This window comes from Danio rerio, chromosome 9, assembly GCF_052040795.2.
Source record: "Danio rerio strain M-AB ecotype USA chromosome 9, GRCz13ab, whole genome shotgun sequence".
In the NCBI taxonomy this organism is placed as follows: domain Eukaryota; kingdom Metazoa; phylum Chordata; class Actinopteri; order Cypriniformes; family Danionidae; genus Danio; species Danio rerio.
The window spans coordinates 50,017,501-50,029,784 of record NC_141029.1 but is presented as its reverse complement, the minus strand read 5'-3'; the positions used below and the strand labels follow the sequence as shown (position 1 = coordinate 50,029,784).

The 12,284-nt window shown below is 31.3% G+C and overlaps 3 protein-coding genes across 5 annotated transcripts in view; 2 read left to right on the top strand and 1 right to left on the bottom strand.

The window, feature by feature from the left end:
* The window catches only part of arpc2 (actin related protein 2/3 complex, subunit 2), a 33,897-nt gene extending 29,377 nt beyond the window's left edge, over positions 1-4,520 (top strand). The window contains exons 8-10 of the mRNA NM_212699.1: positions 353-453; positions 2,660-2,760; positions 4,167-4,520. Of these exons, the coding sequence (NP_997864.1) occupies positions 353-453; positions 2,660-2,760; positions 4,167-4,188 (224 nt within the window). The 3' untranslated portion in view covers positions 4,189-4,520. The remainder of the gene's footprint in view (positions 1-352; positions 454-2,659; positions 2,761-4,166) is intronic.
* The window catches only part of phgdh (phosphoglycerate dehydrogenase), a 722,740-nt gene that overhangs the window by 155,786 nt on the left and 554,670 nt on the right, over positions 1-12,284 (top strand). The gene's annotated exons all lie outside the window — the stretch shown is intronic.
* Positions 7,665-12,284, bottom strand: part of zgc:92380 — a 37,868-nt gene continuing 33,248 nt past the window's right edge. For all 3 annotated transcript variants that reach the window (XM_087266317.1, NM_001003480.1, XM_087266318.1), the window contains one exon: positions 7,665-8,147. In XM_087266317.1, the coding sequence (XP_087122443.1) occupies positions 7,798-8,147 (350 nt within the window). In that variant the 3' untranslated portion in view covers positions 7,665-7,797. The remainder of the gene's footprint in view (positions 8,148-12,284) is intronic.

Here is a 12,284-nt window from a genome sequence, read left to right as displayed (position 1 = left end):
ATTTTCCCAAAATGTGTCAAAATAAGAGTTGTCAGCAAAAATCATCTTATTTACTGGAACACTGAGAAAGTTGTGGCCAAATTAAGACTCAAAATCAGCCCAGAGTGGATGAAAGCATCCCCAACAGCACACAGGGGTTAACAATTAAACTGTACAAATGATAAAATAAAATATATAACCTTTACATCAAGATGGTTTATTTCCAATAAGTGCATTGCTGACTGTACACATACTAATACAGAGATTCATATAAAAGTATTTCAGCGGCTTTATTGCTAACAGAAACCATAAACGCTAAGAGTCTTGTTCTCAAATATAAATCCTAACATTTTTTTACTGAATTCTCCACCAGTGCTGTTCCCTCGACACACCAACGCCAACACCAGAGACAACACCATCAACCTCATCCACACCTTCCGGGATTATCTGCACTACCACATAAAGTGCTCCAAGGTGAGACTCTCCTCCCAGATGCAAACAAAATGCTCTTTGTGTTTGAGTGTTTCTCAGTTTGCACACTTGTCCTTCAACCGTTCGTCCTTTAAAACAAATATGCTGAAGGAGATGAAGAAAATACGATTTAATGTGAATCTGTAATCTTGATAATTTAGATGCTTTTCATTTTCAGAAGTTGTTTTATCAAAATGATAAATAATTTGATTAATTCCATATCAAGATACAAGTCCTCACATATACTGCTAATGATTTATATCATGATATAGTGCATTTTCTGTTAGTTTAATCATTCAATCATTTACATTTAGTAAGCACATGGTAAGGACTAGTTTTTTAAGTGTATTTTATTCATTTATTGTACTATTAATCATTTACAAAGTATATATTTTACTACTTATAATTACAAATTTATTTTATATTATTAATAATTAAAATTTTATATTATGTTATTAATAACAGCCTGAAGCACAGTTTTATTTATGTTGTGTTTATTTGTGTTATTGGTTGTAATTTGCTTATTACTGACTGTGACTTTTGGTCAGTAATATTGTTTTAAATTGATATAATATAGGGTAGTAGTTTCTTCTCTAACTAGAAATATTAGTTATACATTTTCTTGAAACGTTAAATGGCATCATTTATCAGAATGTTACATGAATCCAACGAATGAAGAATTCTTTTATTTTATCTATGTCGGTGATTTTATTGTTACTATTAGTTTTAAGAAATCTGTAATTAGTTGATCAGATTCATTTTCTAAAAAATGATTTTTTTTTTTGTCTAAGCATTCTCAAATTAAAATACATTTTATTTGAGAAGCAAAATTTTATTTTATTTTATGTCAGTGATTTTTATTTGGCAAGGCATATGAACATCTGACCAAACCAGTATATAATTAAATTAAATTAAATTAGATTTAATTTAATTTAATTTAATTTAATTTAATTTAATTTAATAATTTATTTTCTTTATAAAAATGTATTTTTTTTAAATATTTTATTTTCATTTATTTAATTTTTATTTTAATTTTCAGTATATGTATTTAATTATGTATTATATATTTATTTTTATTTATTTTGTTTTATTTATTTTGTTTTATTTATTGAAAATTTTATTTTATTCAATTTCATTAAACAAAATTTTATTTTATTTTTTTTACTAATTCTTATATAAATTTTTTATTTTATTTTATTTTGTATTACAATTTTTATTCCTTTCATTTATTTTATTTGTTTATTTGTTTGTTTATTTTTTTTATTACATTTTATTTTATTTTATGCTAGTGAATTTTGGCAGGGCATGTGAATATCTGACCAAACCAGTATTCAAATATTTTATTATTATGATTGTTATTATTATTTTATTTTATTTTGTCTAGTGAATTATTTGGAAAAGCAAGTCTAACCTAAAAATTGATATATATATTTAATATATATTTAAAGAAATATATATTTTGAGCCATGCCTGAAGTTTCCCGAAATTTAAGAAACTAATATATGCTTAAATTATGATTTCAGTCAGTGTTGTATATTTCTTTGTGGTATCAAAAATGGTAGAGCAAATCCATGCAAATGTCAACCTTGCTTTGAAAAAAATTAAGTTTTCGCCAAAATAGCAAAACCGTTTCTGCGTTTTATATGTAGGCTTGTATTTTACAGTGCTTTAAAAATACTGAAAAATGTCTCTGTCAATGTTTTCAATCAATTATGTTTGATTTGCCAAAGTCACACAAGTGGCAATTTCACATACGTCACATCCATAACAGAGAGATGTCACATCCATAACGACACTTTTACCTCATAAATGCAAAGATGTAAAATCAAATCAGAGCCAACTCTTATCCTCTTTATTAGCATTGTTTCTTTTGGGTTGTGCAGTTTAATTCACATAATTTCTACAAAGTATGTTGTATACTGTTAACTCGCAGACTTTTTTTGTCACATCCGTAACGCATGTTTATTTCCCTCATTTAAAATATAAAAAATGTTTACAGATTGATATTTTTCTGCTCCCACAACTCTCTGGCTAGTTGTTTTGAACAATTTAAAGAGATGTTTCAATATAATGTTAACATATACTTCCTCTGTTACTTAATGTTTTGAGATTTTACTGCAAATGTCACAACCATAACGCTGGAACTGCTCGGTATCAAAATCCCAGTATCATGACAGTATACTCAGAAGTGTGCTTTTCTTCATTTTAGGCCTACATTCACACTCGCATGAGGGCCAAGACCTCTGACTTCCTCAAGGTACTGAACCGTGCTCGCCCGGACGCTGAGAAGAAAGAGATGAAAACTATTTCGTAAGTGCCGTTTTCACAATCATTAGCATTTCACACCTTCGTATAAAACCACACATGCCTTCAGCCAGATCTTCAGCAGGAAAATATCTCTCTTCTGGGCTTTTATCCAGTATTAGCGGTTGATTTCTGCTGATGATGGTGCAAATCTCTGGGCTGTTTTGTTTAATACCGCAAGCGCATACTTGAGGAAGATGAATTATTTTGTGAAATTTTATTAATTACTCAGAAGTGTTGCTCAACCCACTGTTTCTCAGAGCCATGATGATTAGAGAGTACTTCTCAAATACACTTCAGCTGGCCGTTGTTTGAGCTTGTTCAAAACAAAACATTGGCAAATGTTGCAAAATATTTTCTTTGGAAAAATCGCTGAGGAGAATTTGATTTTATCAGTAATGTAAAGCTTTCAAAACAGACCAACCATGACCTCTGATGAGGTCATTTTTACAATAAATAAATAAATGCATAAATAAAAAATAAATGCATAAATAAATAAATGCATAAATAAAATAAATAAATGCAAAAATAAATAAAATAAATGCATGAATAAATAAAAACATAAATGCATAAATGAATGAATAAATAAATACATGCATGAATAGATAATTGAATGGACAAATAAATGCATGAATAAATGCATAAATAAATAAATGCATGAATAAATAAATAAATAAATGCAAAAATAAATAAAATAAATGCATGAATAAATAAAATAAATGCATGAATAAATAAATACATAAATGCATGAATGAATAAATGAATTAATAAAAAATAAACAAATGCATGAATAGATAATTGCATGGACAAATAAATGCATGAACAAATGCATAAATAAATGCATAAATAAATAAATGTGTAAGTAAATAAATGCATGAATAAATAAATAAATAAATAAATGCATAAATAAATAAATAAAACAAATAAATGCATGAATAAATAAATGAATGCATACATAAATAAATGCATAAGTAAATAAATGCATAAATAATTAAATAAATGCAAAAATAAATAAAATGAATGCATGAATAAATGAATACATAAATGCATAAATGAATGAATAAATAAATAAACAAATAAATAAATAAATGCATGAATAAATAATTGCATGGACAAATAAATAAATAAATAAATAAATAAATAAATAAATAAATAAATAATTAAATAATTAAATAAACGCATGAATAAATAAATAAATGCATGAATGAATAAACAAATGCATGAATAAATCAATGATTAAAGCTATCTGGTAAAATTATATTCATATTTCAATGTATATCGCAGCAAAACTAAATATTGCTATGACCAATTTTTTCAATATCGTGCAGCACTTGTTTTAATCCTTCAAATGTTGACTTCTGTTTATGATAACAGTGAATATGATTCTAATCCCTCTCCTGTAATCTGTTCAGGGGCAAAACCTTTTCTCGTTAAGGAAACGATGTGCAATCAAGAAAGCAGTGTTGGTGGACTCCATTAAACTCCTCTGGCCAGTGATGTCGATCCTCCACTTGTAATTTGCACCTCGACAGGGAGACCAATAAATTCCTTGCTTTGCATTTATAGGATAAATGTTATTTGTATGTCGGATAAACGGTTTTTTGATACGCTCTTATGTTTCATTGCGTAGTTGTCTGACGGTGTTTTATTGACATTAGACTGTCATGCAGTATTTTCCCTTTCCTCTTCCTTTTGCCGCCTCTGTTTCGCCAAAAGCATCAATATTGGACATCATGAAATGGTCGTGAATAAACCAGTCTTCTATACAAGTGGCTCTTTGTCTGTTATTTGTGTTAAATGTGTGTAAATGCATGTAGTTTGCACAGTAATATGGTAAAATATTACTGCAAGTACTGTTATGCATTTTGTTTGAGTCCTGTGATGAATTTACAGCATCAAGTCTCCAGTAATCCTTAAGAAATCAGTCTTAAATACTGTTTTGATGTTGATATTACTACTAATCCCCCTGAAACAATCATACATTTTTAGGATTCTTGGTTAAATAAATATGAAGTTCTTTTCATTTATTCTAGAAATCATTTGTAACAATACAAGTCTTTGCTGTTACTTTTGATTAAATGTTACCTTAAAGTCTGCAATATAGACTATAAATGATATTGAGGTATTTTAATCATCCTTTTATTATATTAAATCATTTTATTGAGTGTGTTTTGGGCTGGTAGCTTGGCCTGTCATGGAAAAAATGACTGTTTCAAAGATATTATGCTAACTTTTTGCATTTTGGCAGATCACCTACGGCACCTTTAAGTAAAATATTTTAAACGGAAAACAAGATTATTTTACTTTCATAAATAAATAAACAAACAAATAAATCCATAAATAAATAGATAAAATAAATTAATACATAAATAAATAGAAATGCAATATATATACACACATACATACATACATATATATATATATATATATATATATATATATATATATATATATATATATATATATATATATATATATATATATATATATATATATATATATATACATTAAATAGATAAATAAATAAATGCATAAATAAAAAAATCATAAACAAAAAATACATAAATAATTATATAAATAAATACATAAAATAATAAATGCATGAATAAACAAATACATATATAAATATATAAATATATGAATAATAATATATAAATATTAAGCTCAAAACAGTATTTTAGACAGATTTCTAGTATTTTTAAACATTCTTTTATTATATTAAATCGTTTTATTGAGTGTGTTTTGGGCTGGTAATTTGTCCTGGCTTGAAAAATAAATATGATTACATAGCAAAAACGGCAGTTCATTCAAATGATTCGTTTAAAACACCATTTGGAAAAGTACTAGTGAATCACTGAATCGTTCGATTCTTTCATAAACTGATTCAATCAAGATGGAAGCTACGTTCACGCCTCAGGTTTGTTTCAAGATGCACAAATGTTAATCTCCAGCTTGTTTAGAAATGTTTACGTTGACAAAGCAGACTAAACAGAGTCTGAATTGTAATCTTTATATTAGCATATTGTTGGTTTAAAATTGTATATAAATTCGCAGTTTCACGATCGCACTGAAAGTAGTTAAAGAAAACAACGTTAATGAGATTAACTTAGCTCAAATTATGTTGTTTTAACGTTTTATTGTTTTATTCTTCATCACTCAGTCAATACTTTTGAGCCTTTAATACGCATTAGTGTTTAGTTTAGTAGTATCTGGATGCAGCCTTGATGATGCAAGCTGAGGACAACACATAGGGACAACACTGTAAAAGTCTTTAGCTGAGGACAACACTGTAAAAGTCTTTTGTCGTGTGTACTTAAAATCTCTTAAATTAAGAAGCGTTTTGTAGACAAGTAAAACATGTTTTATTCTAAGAAATTATTGGTTAAATTTGAGGTTTTCCAGCAAGGAAAAATAAAATAATATTGTTTTCAGTTTGACATGTTACTTAACTCACTGGCAGATAATTTAGCTTGTTTCACGGAAAAACTTACTAAATTTTAACATTATTTCTGAAAACAAAACTATTTTTTACATGTCTGGAAATTGTTACCAAGACTAGAAACTAGACAAAAACTCAAAGAAAAGCATTTTTTTGACAATGAAGTTAACATACTCGATTAACTCGCTAAAAGCACACCATTAATTTTATCCTACACGTTACAATATCTGTTGAGGTAATGTCGGTTTTTACTGGCACATTGGTTTCTTTGTGAACAATACACAGCCCCTGTATATTTTACCATGGTACTTTAAATATTTAATCGTCAGGCTAAATACTTAAAGTAAATCGCTGATTTCTGCTCTCGTTAGTTTCAAAAACGCAGTTTTTTTTTCAACAAATAAGAAATACATTAAAAATCCTTACATATACCTTGGCACGGTATTTATTTTCTATTGGAAAATTCTATTATCATGTTGGAAAACTCTACTATCATGTTATTTAAATTGATGATCTGTATAAAGCTAAATGTATTGGCTGTTGTTGTCTATTATTAGCACAAACTAAACCTTCTTAAAATAAATAACATGAACTTATTTGAAAAACAATAAAGATTTTCCATATTTAAAAAGACAACAAATATCTGTCGGTGGGGTGAGGATAAAATAATAAAGGAAAAACAAGCTTTATTTTTTTTAAAATGATTTTGTTTTATTGTATAAATATATATTTTTTATTATTCTTTAATTTAATAATTTTATTTTTATTTGTTTTAATAATGTTTATTAAAATTGTTTATTTTTTGTTTATTTAGTTATTTTATTTATTTGTTTAATCATGTTATTTTATTTAATATTTTTACTATTTTATTTTTTATTTAGTAAAATAAATGTTTATTATTTTATTTAATTGTTTAATCATGTTATTTTATTTTATTTAGTATGTTTTGTATTTAATTTTGTGTTTAGTTTTTTTTATTATTTTTTAAAATTGTTTTATTTTGTATTTTTTAAAAATGTATTGCAGTTTTATAAATATTGGTTCAAGATTCCACATCTTCATTAAAACGTTTGTAACAAGATCAAGACTAGACATACATAGTAAAAATGAAAAAAAAAAAATAATAATAATAATAATAATTGCAAAACACCCAAAACAAAATGATAAATAAATAACAAAAAAATAATAATGTGAAAAAGTACTATTAGTACTAAAATACTAATAAAAAGTAGTAAGAAATAAAATAATAATGTGTGAGGAGATGATGGGTTGAAATGGGTTCTATCTATGGGCAAACTTAGAAGGGTTAAAGAACATTTATATCCCAGAACATTTTAGTGGAATTAAAACCTTGACTTTTCCAAACCGTGGAAAACTTTGAAACCGGTTATCATCCCATGCCAACTAGTAGCTAGCATAGACTGTAAAATGGTAGCTAGACATCATAAAAAAAACAAAGCTGACCAGAAACTGAGGCTTGTAATTCTTTTAATGTGGAACTGGAGATTTGCTCTTCATAACAAAACCCTGAACAGTATTAAGGGACAGAAGACAGAGATGAAGAACAACCGAGGCAGCAAGATTTACGACGTAGCAGTCAAAAGCTACTCATCCTTCTGCTCCACAACAGCATCGTGTGAAACCTCTTCTGCTTTTTCTTCATCATCTTCAACAGGTGCTTTCTCTTTCTCCACTACCTCCACTATTACTGTCTCCTCCACCTCCAGCATCACCTCTGGTTCCTCTGCTTCCTGATGTTTGGCTAACTCCTCGTCTTCCTCCGCTAACTCCAGTTGTTCTGTTATCTCCTCTTCATCCTCAAAGACGTCCTGCTCGATGTGGTTTGCGGGATTCTGCTCCAGTTCGCTCTGAGAGACCACCTCTCCGTCCACTATCTCTTGGGTGATGATGATGGCTTTCTTAAGACCTACGGTTGTAGGAAGAGGAGGTGGAGCTGGAAACAGAGCACAGGCTTCGAGGTTAGAGTCAGTCTTTAGTAATGCATTTAGGTTAGGGCTGAACAATATATCGTTTGAGTGTCGATGTGCATCGGCATCTCTGGACTGGATTATTTATTGAAGATTAAATGATGCATATATTATTTATACAATGATGACCATGTCATTTTAGATTTGATCGGTCAATTTCTGTACATGAATACTGTCAGACAACCACAAAGCACTGGATATGTATTTGTTTTTTTTTTCTTGTAATTTATTATAATTTATGCAGATCCACTGCATAGAAAAGGACTTGATCATCCCAGTTGATCTAAATTAATGAAATCCATTTCCAATTAGAGCTATTCAAATGTAGTGTTATCACGATACTGGATCCCAATCAGTACTGAAACGTTCATTTCCCGCTAACATTTGAGCGGTGTTGAGCACGTTTTTAAAGGTTCAGGACACCCTGGAGAACTTTTTTTTTTTTTTGTATTAACAGATTTGTGTGTTGAGCATCAGTTAAGACAATGTTAGCACCTGTCAGCTTTAATTGTGGGGAAAACTGGATAATTTTGAGCTTTTGTCAGCTAATTTCAGCTTCCGGGTTTAAAATGATTTTTGGGGAGGGGTCAAAATCGGCGACGTAGCGCAGTACTGCAAGTGCAATGATGACGTGCGTCGGTTTCTCATTATTATTCATAGCGGAGTTTTTTTATCCAATGAGAAGAGCCGGCTGCTTAATTATTCATGAGACCTGCCAGACCTTCCAGTGTCAAGCCCGAGCAGTGAGACACGGACGGACCAACGGCAGTATTTAGCCGTTTATGAAGGCTCATATGCGTTTGTTTCCATGATCCACGTTGTTTGTTGTATGTTTTCCCCCGCGATCTTGTCAGGGCCGCTCATGCAGCAAAGATGTGTGTGCTGCTAGCATTTTTGTCGGGAGAGCAGCACGAGAATTAGAGAATGGCGGACGCTGTCTTTTATCAGGAGTTCGTTCACATTCAGACACATCACTGTGCTGCTGTGTTTGCCTAAATCCTCCAGATTACCAGCAGGGTTAATGGTTAAAATAGACAGGTCAGGAGACCCGCTGCACTGAGTCTGCTTTATACGGGGATTGAGGGAGAAGTCCTCATTTATAGGGTTTATATGAACACACTTATCTTTATAATGATATAAATTGTGGTTATGTGTATATGAAATTACGAATAACAAATGTAGCAGGGCATAAAATCACTGTTCATTTCTTTGCATTTTAACTTTGTAAACTATAAACTCATGCGTCTCCTCACGGTTTGTCTCATTTTGTGAGCTAGCTTCGTTCGCTCACGTTCTCCCCTGCTGGCCACGCCCACTCCTGCCTGATGCTCGTGGAGCTCCACGCCCATTAATCATGCATCTTTTGAAAAACTTCTGAAGTAGACTTTAACCGAAAGTGGGGGGTGTCATGGCCCTTTAAACACTGCTGATTTGCCATTGTGTTCATGTGCTCAACAGAAATGACTGTGATTGGCCGTGAAGGTCATCAGTTCACCGAACTCACCGCTGTTTACTCAGTGTAACCACAGATACATGAACACTGGAGTGTTTCAAAGTCACGCGATCTGCTGGCTTGTCTATAAGCTGACATACGAGCGATCCGCTGATGAATCACGGCTTTAAAACGCTCCAGTGTCCCTGTATCTGTGGTTACGCTCAATAAACAGCAGCGAGTTCGGTGAACTGATGACCTTCTCGGCCAATCACAGTCATTTCTGTTGAGAATCGCTGACAATATGCAAGATTATGAAATCGCTTTGAATGTGTGCGTGGCTGTGCACTTTTTCCGATCTCACATTTGCGCATTGTGACCCCGTGCGCTCTATGTACGTTATTAATAAAGCCGCAGGACGCACATTAGTTATTATTATGTGCAAGTCATCTGTCCATATGTCTTCATTAATTCAGTGCTATAGCCTAGGACCTCAAATGTAATGCCTGAAAGTGTCACAACTTTAGATTATTTTACAAATGTATAAAAATATATTTTATAATTAATTAAAACTATTAAATACTGAGACTAAGCCGAAGGAAAGTGAAAGTGATAAACTCTTTTTCAAGAGTTCCCATGGCGTTAAGAGCAGGTTTGGCATGCTGTCCCGGGAGAGAACCCTGAGCTCGGAGATAATTAAGCCCTAGGCTCCCGCCTGGTCAATAAGCATTTAAGCCAGGGGTGTCCAAACTCAGTCCTGGGGGGCTGGTGTCCTGCAGATGTTAGCTCCAACTTGCCTCAACACACCTGCTTGAATGTTTCTAGAAAGCCTAGTAAGAGCTTGATTAGCTAGCCCAGGTGTGTCTGATTGGGGTTGGAACTCAACTTTGCAGGACACTAGCCCTCCAGGACCAAGTGTAGACACCCCTGATATAAGTGGATCCGAGATTAGGTAAGTCTCGATAGCTCTCCTTAGAAAAAGGAGGAGATGGGGTGGAAGGGGGGATTCTTCCAAAACGAAGATAAAGCAGTAGGAAGAAAACAATCTATTTATTGTAAGCTTGAATCACTCTGATTTGATTATTACAGATTACAGATGAGAAGCCAGTCGTGCTCAATCATATCACGTATTCCTCTCGAAATTATTTTATGAAACTTGACTTAGCGATGTATGATTTTTTTTTAGGGTGGAATGTTAAAGTATATTAGGCTACTCAATTCAACCGGACTTCATATTTTTACAGTTCGATTTATTGACTGACTAGTAGTTCACTTATCACGTTGGAATAAATTTGACTAAATTACAGGGAAAGTTATATGCTGTGGACACAAGAGCACTTACTGAGTTAGTGGCGCCATCTAGCGGCAGTGTGTGGATCTGTCCCAGCATTGTAGCACAAAGTATAAACCTATTACATATTACTTGTGTGACTATCAAACTGGAAAACATTTAAAATGGTAAAACAAAAAATGAAACTTAAATTGGATGGCCAATATCCAATATTTATCTATCTATCTATCTATCTATCTATCTATCTATCTATCTATCTATCTATCTATCTATCTATCTATCTATCTATCTATCTATCTGTCTTTCTGTCTGTCTGTCTGTCTGTCTGTCTGTCTGTCTGTCCGTATATCGATGGTCTCAGGGTCTCGTCTTCCTCCTTTTCCTCGGCTGGTCATATGCCTGTGTTTAATGTTAGCGGGAAATGGACATTTTTAAAACTTCTGTACCGAACCATGTGGTATTTAGTTCCAGTATCGTGACAACCCTTCACAATTTATAACACAGCAAAGTATAATATTGCAATGTAAGGTTTTTCCAATATCGTGCAGCCCCAATTTAGGTAGCATTTAGGCAATTTGTGCAATTAATGCATATAAAAAACATGTGAAGCTTGACAAGAAAACAAACTTACCCTTATAGGGAAAACACATAAGCTTCACTTGTTAATTGTGAAATATGAAAAAAAAAAAAACGTTGAACGTGATTTTGGAACTTATTGTAATGTGAAACATGTGATAATGTTTTAACATACAGTTGAAGTCACAATTATTAGCCCACCTATGATTTTCCGAAATATATTCCCAAAGAATTTTTCAGTGTTTCCCGTAATATTTTTTTCTTCTGGAGAAAGTACCAGAATAAAATCAGTTTTTAATTTTTTTAACCCATTTTGGTATCAATATTATTAGCTCCCTTAAACAAACCATTATTATACAATGACTTGCCTAATTACCTTATCTTGCCCTTATAACCTAGTTAAGCCTTTAAATGTCACTCTAAGCTGAATACTAGCATTTGAAAATTATCCAGTAAAATATTATGTACTGTCATCATGGCAAAGATAAAAGAAATCAGTTATTAGAGATGAGAAAAATTGTGGGAAAATAAGGGAAATAAGGGCTAATAATTCTGACTTCAACTGTACGTCGGCATTTGTTTCACATATTAACGTGATTGCATAAGTGTGAAGCTCATATGATTTTTTGTAAGGATAAAGTTTGAGATTACTGCATATATATTAGTTGGGAAGCAATGTTTTAATAAGCAAAAAAAAAAAGACTTCAGGTCAGTCTATAAATCAGGTGCATTTTGCAGTTAGAGAAGTATTTTTTTTTTTTTTTTTTTTACAATTTCGGTCAATTATTAATTTACAACAAGTGT